At 40.1% G+C, this 13,951-nt stretch overlaps 2 protein-coding genes across 4 annotated transcripts in view; one reads left to right on the top strand and one right to left on the bottom strand.

The window, feature by feature from the left end:
• Nucleotides 1–6,170, bottom strand: part of AAMDC (adipogenesis associated Mth938 domain containing) — a 32,946-nt gene extending 26,776 nt beyond the window's left edge. Inside the window, exon 1 of one of the 2 annotated variants that reach the window (XM_012744981.3) lies at nucleotides 6,063–6,170. The gene's annotated coding sequence lies outside the window, so the exon portion shown is untranslated. Of the gene's footprint in view, nucleotides 1–6,004 lie in introns of both variants that reach the window. The other variant, XM_012744980.3, reaches the window with a different exon arrangement.
• An 86-nt stretch (nucleotides 6,171–6,256) lies between these two features.
• Nucleotides 6,257–13,951, top strand: part of RSF1 (remodeling and spacing factor 1) — a 125,716-nt gene continuing 118,021 nt past the window's right edge. For both annotated transcript variants that reach the window (XM_020286636.2, XM_076002336.1), the window contains exon 1: nucleotides 6,257–6,735. In XM_020286636.2, the coding sequence (XP_020142225.2) occupies nucleotides 6,546–6,735 (190 nt within the window). In that variant the 5' untranslated portion in view covers nucleotides 6,257–6,545. The remainder of the gene's footprint in view (nucleotides 6,736–13,951) is intronic.

Here is a 13,951-nt window from a genome sequence, read left to right as displayed (position 1 = left end):
TTGCAGTCCCTAAACCTCTGCTCCCACCCCTCCACAGAGCTCTGTCCGTCATGAAACTTGGAAAGCCCCCTACTCCCAGCATAGGTGAGCAGTGGGCCATCCAAGCATCAACTGTATTTATAGCTGCTCCCCTCCCTGCCTGAGCTTTGCCCCCCACCTCAGTTTTTCCCTTAGTGGAAAAACTGTCTTCCATGAAACTGGTTCCTGGTGCCAAAAAAGGTAAGGTTAAATAAATAACTTCAACAAAGTTACAATTTCTGAATGGTAAAGGTGAGATTTAAACCTAAATCCATCAGACTTCAAAAGCCACGTTCTTTACAATATACCAGACTACCTTGATACTAGAAATATTCCTCTGCAATACATAAGCAACCTTTTCCTAAGCATTAGAATTATCCCTAAATCCATTTCCTACATGAAATTCATCAAAAAAGAAGTAATGGGTTTCCTCATGCCCCATCTGAGTTTGAGGAAATAATGAGTTTGATAATAAAATCATAATCAAGAGATTCTCTAATATTCATTATATGCTTACTTCTGTAGGAAAGTTGCATCAAAACACTGAAGTTGTTTATTCTTGGGATTGAAATCATTGCTTCCTTAAATGCCATTAGGTGAATTTGTCCTTCATTTGTATTTGCTGATATATAATTTGTATTTTATTCATTGAGTTATTAATAGTATTTATATTCTTGGTTTGTTTATGTAGCACATGTAAATCTACATGAGTGTGTCTAAGATTTTAACCTTTTAAAGCACCATTTAAAAACCGATAAATAACCAACAATATTTCTATTGTTTACAGCTTTACTTAATATATGCTGGTAACTCGTTATAAACCTTTCAAAAACAGTTTTATTTAACTATAGTTTGAATTTATTTTCAGTTGCCTTTTCAGTTTGTTTCTATTCAAGAAACATTTTTGAGCTTCTGACATGTACAACTCATTGTGATCAGGTGGCAGAAGAAATAAGGAAGGCAGAGTTACTGAAAAATAAATGGAACCATTTAATGACTTCAAGAAAAAAGTTATCCAGTAACATTAACTATTTCTGTTGTCATAATCAAGTGATAAAGATCCATTTTGTTCATTAATCCAGACACTTATTAATTTGCCTCCACATGTATATTTTACATGACTCGACATATACACATTTCATATATATGTGTATACATATATCATGAAATATATTATGAAATAATACTTATTTTTATTATATGTGATACACTGTTATATTTTCTGTTCGCTAGAGTGCCGTGGCGTCACAGCAACCACAAACTCCTGGGGTCAACCAATCCTTCTGCCTCAGCCTCCCGAGTAGCTGGGACTACAGGCATGCGCCACCATGTCCAGCTAATTTTTTTTTCTCTATATATTAGTTGGCTAATTAATTTCTTTCTATTTATAGTAGAGACGGGTCTCACTCTTGCTCAGGCTGGTTTTGAACTCCTGACCTCCAGCAATCCGCCCACCTGGGCCTCCCAAGTGCTAGGATTACAGGCGTGAGCCACCGCGCCTGGCCCCAATCATAACTCTTAGTAACCTCTAACTCCTAGGATCAAGTGATCCTCCTGCTTCAGCCTCCTGAGTAGCTGGGACTACAGAAGCAAGCCACAGTGCCTGGCTAATTAAAAAAAATTTTTTTTTGTAGAGACAGGGTCTCAAACTCCTGGCCTCAAGTGATCCTCCCCCTTTGGCCTCCCAAGTGCAGGGAGTACAGGCATGAGCCACTGATCCTGGCCTCTTTTTTAATATAATTCTGGTCTTGAGTCTTGAACCATCAAACTGATTTCAAAACCTGCTAATGAGTTACAACTCACAGTTTGAAAAATATTGCTATAGGTTAGGGGTATGTTCACAATATTCACTAAGGACAGCATGAGCAATAATTACATCAAAATGGCAGTAGAGTGCTAGAATAGGGTTTGCTGTTTCTGTAACCAATGTTCAGTTACAGGGAGTTGTTGAAGAAAGACTGAGTAGCCTGTGTAGCAGGGGTATATATAGGAGGCTTGGGGCAGGTGCTATTCTGCAACTGGATACTGTATGTAAATATAGTATCTTAATAATTTTACAACCAGTATAGCCTTTCTGGTCTATACTAGTGAATATCAATCCTGCTGTTAAGGATACCAAACTTCCTAACATTATCCCTGTTCTCAATTATCTAATAATAAAGTTTAAAAAATGTAGTGACAATATAAAATATAGTACACTATAATATAGGCAGTCCCCCATAATCATTTTTTTCAGTAAAAATCTTTATTCCATCAGAGAAACTGTTCTCAAGCATGCTTTTAAGAGAATAGACTAACGCATAACTCTTAAAAAAAAGAGGTTCAGTAAGACACATAAAAGTGCCTTCATCAGTGAATAGACTTCTATTGTAACACAGAATTCAGTTATCAAGAGAAAAAACAGAAAATGATTGGTTTACATCTTATTTTTATTAGGACTTCCTTTTATTTTCCTGTTTTCTTATTTAACTATCTTGAAGAGCAGAGATTCTCATTTCTGTTGACACTTAATAGTTTTTCACCACATTTAACAAACATCCACATATTTCCAGATATTTTAACACTTTTTAAAAGTGAGTTTTGGCCAGGCGTGGTGGCTCACGCCTGTAATCCTAGCACTCTGGGAGGCCGAGGGGGGCGGATTGCTCGAGGTCAGGAGTTCAAAACCAGCCTGAGCAAGAGTGAGACCCCATCTCTACTATAAATAGAAAGAAATTAATTGGCCAACTAATACTTATAGAAAAAATGAGCCGGGATGGTGGCGCATGCCTGTAGTCCCAGCTACTTGGGAGGCTGAGGCAGGAGGATCGCTTGAGCCCAGGAGATTGAGGTTGCTGTGAGCTAGGCTGACGCCATGGCACTCACTCTAGCCTGGGCAACAAAGTGAGACCCTGTCTCCGGAAAAAAAAAAAAAAAGTGAGTTTTAAACGAACCAAATTTGCTCATCATCGATTAGGAATTCTCCAACTGGCTCATAAACTGAATTCAATTCCCCTCAATATACATTTATGAGCTTATATTAATAATAAATGTAAAAAACTGTGTAACAAGTGCAAAGATATCATATGAGGGAAACAGAAATGTGTATAAATTGTTCTGATAAAAAGCAAACTGCAACCAATGCTACTTGGGAATATGCAGGGATAAATCATTAACATTTAAAATCAAAGCTTAATTACATATAGTTAAATGCACAGATATTGTTTACAGTTCAATGAGCTTTGACCAAATAAACTTGCCAATGAAGATATAGAAACTATATTATTACAAAGTCTCCTTGTGTCCCTTTCTAGTCAATCCCCTTCCAAACTCAAAGGAAATGACTATTTGATTTCTATTCCAACAGATTAATTTGAACTTCATATTGATAGAATTGCACAGTACCTAACTCCTGGGTATCTGCCTTATTTCACCTGTTTTTGAGATTCACCCAGGTAGAGTGTGTCAATATGTCTATCAGTATGAGTAGCAGTTTATTGTAGAAATATACCACAATTTTTCCATTCTTCTGTTAATGAATATTTGGGTTGTTTTTCACTTTTTGGTATTTTGAATAAACTAGCCATTAATTCTGACTGAGCAAATTAAGGGTTTTTTTTTCCCCTAAGAGGATGTGAAATTTGAAATATCTTAAGAAATTTCTTATTCATAAGCAAAGTTGAACTGGATGTAATTTAGTGCTTGTTTAAAGGTCTCTTTATGGCAGTTACAATAAGTCAATTACAGGTTTAAAAAACAGCTAGTTTTATGTACCTTTATATTCCAGTCTGACATACATAAATTCAAGTTATTTAATTACATAAATTGGGATTGTAACACACAATTTCTCTCAGTCCAGGAAAGTAAGAAGAGATGGTAATATTATGAATATGTGTCTTTGTTTATTTTCAAGAACAGATATAGTGGAGGCATAACCTAAACCTTGCTTTGTAGTAAAACATCTCTTTATCTTTAGGTGGATATAACTTTCTGAGGCCCAAGAACTTTGTTCCCATGCCAATCTGGATTACAATAGGCAGAAACTCTAACCTTATTTATCAGTCTCCCTTTCAATAACAGTGAGCATTGAGAAAAGAAAACTATAGTAATAAGGTTTTTATTTATTTTTTAGGATGTTATTTTACAATCTCATGGAAGTGTGAGAAGTGAAGTGCTGGAAAAGCTGAAAGTCAAGAGAAAGGGTAAGGTTCACATAATGATATAATTAAATCTTCCATTTGGTTTAAAGTTTCTTTCTTTAGAAATTTCTTCCAAAGATAAAGTATTGTGTACTTGGTTTTTATTTAAGGTCAATTAAGTAAAAACTATATGAAGGTTTTTATATCTTTCCACAAAACTATTGTTAAAAATGTGTTTTGGGTCAGATTATTCTTAAACTGGGGTTCAGGTCCCTAGGCCTGAACACTTGGCAGCTTGAGAGTTCTATTAAAATGTTATGGTTAATTTTGTGTTTCATTTCAGTGATTGCTGAAAAACAATATTTTACCACTCATTAAATTAAAACCTCTTTTGCAATGATAATTCATAACCAGAAGATATTTTCCTAAAGACTTTCATTTTTTTTTAACTTTCTTTTTAACTTTCTTTACTGTGGTAAAATATAAATAACATAAAATTTATCATTTTAACCATTTTTAAATGTATATTTCAGTAGCATTAAGTACATTTATATTGTTGTTTATACTTTAATTTCTCACATCAGTACTTCTTATATTGGAATTTTCAAAATATTTGCCGAGTTTCAAAATAATTTTTTTTCTTTAAAAAGAGTTTGTATATTACCCAAGATTAATAATCACTATCCATGGTAATAAATTCTTCTTACAATATGGAATTTTTCTCCTGTATTCTTTCTTTAGATAATGAGAATGATGGTTTTTCCCTCTTTTCCCTTTTTCAAAACCTGGAAATGCAGAACAAAACTCAATGTTTAACTCTGTAACCATTTTCCCTGATCCTGATATAATTATTTGCCTATATATTTCGTTATCTTCATTTAATCACAAATTTTCCTATATCACATGGCTTGTGTTATACCTTGCTTCAAATGCTTTTTAGGAAGTAGGTATTATGTAAGTTTTAAGTGCACTCTGAAAATGTAATCAACTGGCTCAAAGTAATCAACTGTAGACTAAATAAATATAGCTGATTCAGTCTACATTATAGGAACTCTTTTATTCTATAACAACTAATATATTTTTGAAGTGCTTACAATGTGCCAGGGAATTGTGCTAATCACTTTACTGTGAATTATTTAGTAATACCCTATGATGTATTTTGTCACCCTACTTTACAGAAGTTCAAAGAAATAATTAAGTGGTCCTGCTAGGACTCAAGTCTGGCTGAATCCAAAGCTCAGGCTCCTAACCATAATATATATTGCTTCCCAAGCTGTACATTCTATTTTACATTACTGGTGGTTTTCCTCTGGGATTCTTTGAGGGAGAATGTTCACTGCCACCTCCAACGAACTGGAACCCGGTCTTCTAACACACTTCTTGCTGTTCCACGGTCTCATGATGTTCGGCCACACTCTGACAATGGTCACTCAAAAGAGCCCCTTCACTTCAGCCTCTGATAATCTCAGCAGAGCTCTGTCTCCTCACACCTCGGTTCCCCTGCAGAGCCTGGTCCCTTCAGACCCGCATCTCTCAGCAGCACCCCAACTTCTCACTCAGGTGATCCCTTAAGAGTTCCGTTCCCTCAGGCCCTTGTCACCCAGTAGAGCCCCCAGACTCTGTTTTACCAGCAAAACTGTGATTCTTATACCCTATCAGAGAGCAATGCCTCTCAGCAAACTTCTCACGAACGTCCCATCCCAAACCCTAATTAAGGGCGAGCCTCTACCCGTCCCCTTTCCAAACTCCTCCCACAATTGTAGTTTTCTTCCTCCCCCTATTCGTCTCTGCTTCTTATTCCCTCTGCTCTGCCTCTAGTACCATCTCATGGCCCAGGTGCAGTTCCTGGATTCCCCCCGAAAACTCACCCACTGCCCTCTCTCCTCAGAGTTGAGTTCCCAAATCGCCCAGCGCTTCACCTCTCACCTCTCGGCGTCTTGAGGCTCAGGCCTAGGCACTCCCCGGCCCCCGCCCGAAGCAAGCCTTTTTGCCGAACGGCGCCCGAAACCCCGCCCCCTCAAGCCTATTGGTCACCGTTCTTGAAAAGTCCCGCCCCTCCCGCTTTCTGTCCGCCTCCCCGCCCCGCTCCCCTTGTTTTCATTCCCCCTGTCACACGAGGCAGTGGCAAACCCAAAGTGGGAGGGGAGAAATAGAGGGAGGGAAGGGGGCGGAAAGAGGGCGGAAAGTGAAAGGCACAGAGGGCCCCTCTGTCTCCTGTCTGACTCCGTTCTCGACTGCTCCGGGCCGCCGATGTATTGTGGGATCGCGGCGCCGTCCCTGAGACACTCGGATCCGCAGGGGAGCCCGCTAGAGAGCGCCTCCTATCGTCCGTAAGGCTGCCTTGCCATTCCTCGGCACCCCAACTCCCCCCACACCCCCATCGCCGCCTCCTCCATCCTCCAGTTCAAAATGGCGACGGCGGCGGCAGCGGCGGCGGCGGCGATGGCTCCTCCGGGCTGCCCGGGTTCGTGCCCCAACTTCGCAGTAGTCTGCTCCTTCTTGGAGCGCTACGGGCCGCTGCTGGATCTGCCTGAGTTGCCGTTCCCCGAGCTGGAGCGGGTGCTGCAGGCGCCGCCGCCAGACGTCGGCAACGGAGAAGGTAAGCGAGGGGCCGGAATGCCCGGCGGGAAGCGGCCCTGGCGCGCTCCTTCTCTCTGCTTTTCACAGACACCCTAGGCCTCCGCGGCTCTGTCCTCCTCCTGGGGCGCAACTCCACCGGGCCCATCTTCTCCGCCCAGCCCTGGAGGTCTTGGGCAGTGGGGAGGCGGGGCGGGGACCCCCTAGGGCCACTTGGCCTGGCCAGGAGCGGAGGTGGGGGTGTCGTGAGCTAGGTGTGGGCTGGGGGCGGGGAGGGGTCATTGTGCTGGCCGGCCGCCCCCGGGACTGCTCCCCCGCGGCGGGAGCCGGTCCCCCACCCCTTCTCTCCCTTGGTGGCGGGGGAAGGGGAACGCTGGTTCCGGCCAGCTTTGCGCTTTTCTTTTCCTCCCTTCCTTTGCTCCCTCCCCTCCTCCCACCGATCCTCCCGACTGTCTGAGGGGAGGCTGGGCCTGTCTCCTCGGGGCGCCCCCTTATCTCCGTTCACCTGGGTGGGCGGGGGACATTGGACACTCAACTCTCCCTCCCTCTGTTGAGAAGTCCCCCGAGAGATTCGTCCCTCTTCCCTTCCCCTCGAAGGCTGGTTTAACCCCCAAAACTCCTTCCTCCGAGTACGAAGGTCTGCTCCTCCCTCATGGGAAGGGGTTCCTCCTCCATTCTTGGAAGGGGGGCGAAGTCGATTCTGCTTCTCTTTGGAGAAGAGAGAAGAGAGGGTTAATTCCTCCTCCATAGTTTTCCTCCTCCTTCCTCACCTCCCCCAAAATAATAGAAAAGCATCTCCCCACTTTTCCAGTCCCTTCCCCCTTCATCTTGGCAGCAGGGCTTAGGGGAAGGAGAAGTCGCCCTCCCATTTGCTGGGTGGGGTGGAGTGGTTAGTATGTAGGCTGGAGGAGGGGCTCTGACGGAGGGGGAAACAGTTGAAGAAGGTGCTTGTTGCTCATGTTTCTCTCTGGTGCCGCTGGTCTATTATTGGTGTTCGCAAGTGGTGCTCCTTCCACATAAGGCCACCGCGCGGGTGCAGGGCGCATGCTCTGCCCGGCCCCATTGAAACTTCCTGCTGCTGCTGCTGGTTCTTTTGCTGGAGCATCTCAGCGCTGCGCCTGCTGCCTCCAGCCCTCACACAGAGAGCTTACACTCACCCCTATTTATTCCCGATCCATGCTTCTCCTTTTCTGGCACATTTCTTCCCTCAGAGAAGGCTTTTTTGTTGTACTCTGAGCATTGCCTTTATCTGGGAACTGCCCTTGGCTGGAGACGAAACGTTTTCCCAATAGGTCTTTTCTTTTTGTCCATATTAGATGGACAAAATGGACTGGATTTTGTGTAAGACAGATAACTGTTTCCTTTCCAAGAAAGCAGGCTCGCTCTTCTATTCTCTATGTAAATGAAGAAGTTTCTGTTAACATAATTTATTTGCATTGCTAGTAAGGTCCTAGGTGTGAAGTTCTTCAAAGTATTACTTAGAGAGAATGTGTATAATGCTATGACTACCAAAGGCTCATATTAGTACAGCAGTTATAATACAGGCCGGTATCTCTCCTAACCTATACAGATCCCCTCTACCCTTAACAAACTCTGGCTTACAAAAGGCTAATTTTTTAAACAATACAAAATAGGAGGGTAATTAATTACCTTATATAAAGACTTTGTGCAGGATTTCTTTAAGAATTAAACTCCCAATGTAGTGATTTCTTTCTTTTTTAGAGACAGAGTCTTGCTCTGTCGCTCAGGCTGGAGTGCAGTGGCGCCATCATAGCTCACTGTAACCTCCAACTCCTGGGCTCAAGCAATACTCTGGCCTCTATAGTAGCTGGGACTACAGGTGCACCACCACGCCCAGCTAATTTTTGTTTTTTTTGGTAAAGACAAGGTCTCTCTGTGTTGCCCAGGCTGGTCTCAAACTCCTGACCTCAAGTGATCTTCCTTGCCTCGGCCTCCCAAAGTGCTGGGATTACAGGCCTGAGCCACCACTCCAGACCCAATGTAGTAAATCCATTATCAAGTTGTATTTACCTTTTTTTTTTTTTAAGAAAATTGTCATTGTGGAGTAGAATACCTTAGTAAGTTGCTTATAGTATAGCATAATTTTGGGAATGATAGTAATGTATTTGTCAGAGAGAGAAGTGTGTGAATTTTGAAGTGTGTGAAAAGGATTCTTGGCAAATTGTTTTTGGAATTTGTTGGATCAAGTTGAAAGGCAAGGCATAGGCTTTTTAGGATGGCATGGTATTTTGGTAGTGTACGACATTGCTTGCCTTTCCATTCCTTTTAGGATTTTTTTTCTTTTTTTGACGTCAAGGGGGCATGACTAGATGTTCTGACACTGCATTTAGTTTATATTAGTATCAGAAGAAAAAAATATTAGGATCAGTTTAATACTTCTATAGTTCACTAGTGGGCCATCAGTTAAGTAAAAATGGGAAATAATCTGGACTAAGAGGAATCATTTAGTTCAGCCACCGCATTACCATTGGTACAGATGCTAAGGGGACTGATAATAATAAATCATATCATAAGGTGATTAAAGTACTTGTTTAATAATTACTAATTAATGTTACACAGTTCAAAACACTTTGCAAATGAAAAGTATCTCTGCAGGTCAAATGCTGTTACTATGCAGGGAAAAGATTTTCAGAGCTTTGATGATGGTCAACCTACTTGTAATAGCTGATAAAATGATACTGGTTCAGCTAACAAGATTTGAACTGAATCTTTTTGGGAGGGAAGTGTGGTGTACTAGGAATTAAAAGATGAATTTGGTGTGAAAAAGACATAGACAGCAGTGTAATATGTAAGTTGTGGGAGAAATCATTAATTCATATGGACCTCAGTTTCAGTAAATAGAGATAATATCTGAGGATCTAATGAAGTAATGCTTCAAAAATCCTTTTGTAAATCAAACATTTACAAATATTTTTATTATAAATTTTATTAAAGTTGTTTCTCAGATAAAAGACATTTAGAATTAAAATGTTAAATTTTTAGCATGTTGTGGGCACAAGTATAATATTGAAGTATTATGCCCTTGGGGAAAAATCATTGTTATAATCAAATGAGTTTTCCTTTGTATAAATTTAAGTGTTTTTAAAAGGCAGCTCTTAGTGCTGTTTAAAAAATCCTAGTTTATAAAACTTGTGGTTTTTACTAGTGGGATTAGCCCTTAGAATGTGCCTTTTAAAGTATATTCTTTGAGTTGCAAGTTTATACTTTTTACGTAGCATTTATTGTGATAGGTCAACATTAAGATATCCTTTGGAGGAAACTGTAGTTCTCTGTATTGTCATTGTTTAAGTACTTTGTGATCTTTCTCCTAAACATTTGTTTATAAATTAACTTTATTTTATTTTTTATGTTTAAGAGACAGGGTTATACTCTGTCACCCAGGCTAGAGTGCAGTGGGACCATTATTGCTCACTGCAGCCTCATATTCCTGGGCTCAAGTGATTCTCCCACTTCAGCCTCCTGAGTAGCTAGGCTACAGTTGTGCGCCACCATGCCTGGCTAATTTTTTATTTTGAAGAGATTGGGTCTTACCATGTTGCCCAGACTGGTCTCAAATTCCTGTCCACAAGCAGTCCTCCCTGCCTCAGTCTCCCAAAGTGCTGGGATTACGTGTGGAAGCCACCGTGCTGGCCTATTTATAAGTTTTAATTTGACATTGTGTCTTTAGCTTAGAATGTCCCATCCCCCACAGTCAGTTATAAAATTTGGTTTTATAAACTACTTGTTTAATTTTAGCGACATAATAATAGCTGCTGTTTATTGATCATTTCTATATATAAGCATTATCTCATTCTCCCAACTATTCTTTGAGGTTCATAGTATTCTTATTTGGTAGGCATAGAAACTAGGTTTAAAAGCTTGATTCAATTGCCCAAGATTATATAGTTAATGGTAGAATCTGATATCCAGTCCAAGTCCAAAGCCACAAAATTATATACTTTGCCAGAGGACCATGATTTCCAAAACTGTACCAAGACACCCCAAGGTATTGTTGCCAACTTTGCAAAGGTGGCATTTGACAGTTTAAATTTTCAAGGAAGATATAGTGATACTTGACATTTGTTAGTTGTCAGGTGAACTACTAGCTTGACAGAGTTCATGATTTCAAGATTAAATTGTGCTACATTCCTGTAGATGACATATCTTTGTGAAATTGGTTTTTTAATGGTTGCTGTGGTAAAATGCAAGTACTGCGTGAAAATCAGTATGGAGCAGGAAGTAGGATAGCAATGTCCACTCTGATTCCAAGATTTGAGAAGTTGTGCAGTACCCAACAGTAATATACATTCCATAAAGTAAATATGGTTATTTATGGATAAAGTACAAACATAATTTTTTTTCAATTTAGGTGGATTATTTTATCACATGGCTGCTAACTACTTAATAAGTGGAATTGTTAATAGCAAAATTAAGTATATAATGTGTGTATAGCTCATATAAACAAGAGTTTCTCAAGAAAGCATTCATAGTGAAGGTTGAGTCACCTTTTATAGACTCTAAGTTTTTTTCCTGTATTTGTACATGTTTTTCTTAATCATTTTCAGAATGGTAGGCTTATATTATAGGTTTTTATTTTTATTTCATTTTTCTTATATTTTTTCACATTTCATTTTCTGTGCCAACTGTATGTTTCTTTGGTAATCACCAAAAAATTATTTAAAAGTAGTTTTCTTAAGAGGCTTTATGAAAGGAAAATTGAGTTGCTGCTTTGATTTATTTACTCTTAATCCTGATTTACCTCATTTGTTACCATCATCCACCCAAGTCACCCAAGTTAGAAATCAAGGAGCCATCCTAGACCCTAACATTTGCCAGACTTTCTACCTTGATACCAAGTCTTATTGAATCTACTTCTTTCTCTCCTTTTATATTCAGCCTCACTTTTCTATCGTCATTACTACTGTTTTAATCATGCTGAACTGCTTGCAGATCCCTGAAGGTGTGAAAGGTTGTTTCACATCTTTATGCTTTTTCTTCATCCTCCTCCCACTGAGTTGAAAATCCCCTCCGCATCTTCCTTCCTTTGCCTACCCACTGTACCCATCATGAGTCTGTTCTTTAAACATCAAGTGCTCTGTGAAATTTTTCCTCTTTTCTTTCTCTCAAGTTAAATTAATCACTTCCACCTTCTCGCCCTGCTTGTACCCTGTGTAGATTTTATGTCACAGTACTCATGAAACTTTTTGCACCTACAGTCTAGCCTATGAGATGGTAAGCTTTCTTTGGGAGCAGGGATTCTTATTTATCATCTATCCCTAGTTGACTGATGGGTAATAGTGAGTATATATCATAAATGTTTATGAAGACTGGGCATGGTGACTGACACCTGCAACCGTAGCATTATGGCAGGGAAGATTGCTTGAGGTCAGGAGTCGAGACCAGCCTGGGAAACATAGTGAGACCCCTGTCTCTACAAAAAATTTAAAAATTCACCACATGTGGTGACATACACCTATAGTTCCAGCTACTCAGAAGGCTAAGGCAGGAGGATAACTTAGGCCCAGGACTTCAAGGTTACAATGAGCTATGATTGTACCACTGCACTCCAGCCTGAATGACAGAGACCCCATTTCTAAAAACAAATGTTTATGAAATTAATAGTTTTTCCCTAATTTATTAAAGGACCATGTTCTGCTCTAAAACTTCCTTTTAGAGTTAAGTCTTACATAAAGTAAACTTTTAAATTAAACATTTGCTCAGAATACGAGAATGACACTCTTTCCATTGATAGTTGGAAGTAATTGACTAGTGGTGCTACTACTTAAATTAAGCATACTTTATGCCCCCATTTCATTAGATATAATGTGTTTGAGATAAATACATGTAATTTGAAGTTAAAGCCTAGTCTGTGATAGTTCAGTACAGGAGTGGGGACATTATAGCCTCTGGGTCAAATCTGGCATGTCATCTATTTGTGTAAATAAAGTTTTATTGGTACATAGCCATGTTCATTTGTTTACATACTGTTGTCCATGGCTGCTTTCATACTACTGTGGCAGAGTGAGTAATTGCTGTTTCCTCAATAGTTATCTAATTTTACATGTAATTCTTTTACTATTTCTTGAGGTAGATGAGTCTAAAAGGTTTTTTGTTAACAGAATGATGACATTACATTTTCTTTTTTTGAGATAGGGTCTCGCTTTGTTGTCCAGGCTAGAGTGAGTGCTGTGGCTGCAGCCTAGCTCACAGCAACCTCAAACTCCTGGGCTCAAGCAATCCTGCTGCCTCAGCCCCCCAAGTAACTGGGACTACAGGCATGCGCCACCATGCCCGGCTAATTTTTTGTATATTTATTAGTTGACCAATTAATTTCTTTCTATTTATAGTAGAGACAGGGTCCCGTTCTTGCTCAGGCTGGTTTCGAACTCCTGACCTGGAGCAATCTGCCCGCCTGGGCCTCCCAGAGTGCTAGGATTACAGGCGTGAGCCACCGCGCCTTGCCGATGACATTACATTGAACTAATTTCTTTCACTCAAAGATAACGGTGGTTTCTTCTAATTGTCATAAGGCAATGCTGGGATAGGTGCCAAGTGACATAATAGTAGTAATTGGCAGTAAGGGTAAGAGTTGTTTCAACATTTCTGTTGTACTGGCCTCAAAGTCTCATCTGAGTGGACTGATTTAAGATCTGATTTGGAGGTATAATTCCGAGGTCTTGGTGAGGCATAAGGTTGGATGCATGGTGTTGATGCTCTGTACTCAGATGGGAAAGGATGTGCTTATTAAAGGTACAACTTGAAAAATTTAGTTAGGTTACTTAGAGGAAAGAGGGTTGGGAAAGAACATACTTGACAATCTACTAGTATGTGGGATTAGGTGCCTTGATCCTCAGTGAGTGTGTTTTACAGGAAAAGTGCAGTGTTATGAGGCTCTGGCACTGACTGTGCTGGATATCTCAGGGGATTTGTTTTCATACTTACTCTATTCCTTTTGTCCTGAGCAACCTCACAGTTGGTGCTGCAAATAAATCTAATTGCCACTTTCTCAATGTTTAAATTTTAAAAGCCTTTAGGAAGAAAAAATTAAAATGGGTTATTCCATATTGTAACTTGCTTTGGGTGTTTGGAGTTTTGGGATTTGGCAAGATTGTAACACATTGGAAAACTTTCATTACTCAAGAAGTATAATGGAGTTTAATTTATATTCCCATCAAAATCTTGCTGAGCTCTACTTTGTTAGAACCATAAAGGAGCCATCTACAGCAGCACTAACTTGG

This window comes from Microcebus murinus, chromosome 4 (genome assembly GCF_040939455.1).
Source record: "Microcebus murinus isolate Inina chromosome 4, M.murinus_Inina_mat1.0, whole genome shotgun sequence".
In the NCBI taxonomy this organism is placed as follows: domain Eukaryota; kingdom Metazoa; phylum Chordata; class Mammalia; order Primates; family Cheirogaleidae; genus Microcebus; species Microcebus murinus.
The sequence above is the reverse complement of the archived record's forward strand: the minus strand, read 5'-3'. Positions and strand labels throughout refer to the sequence as shown.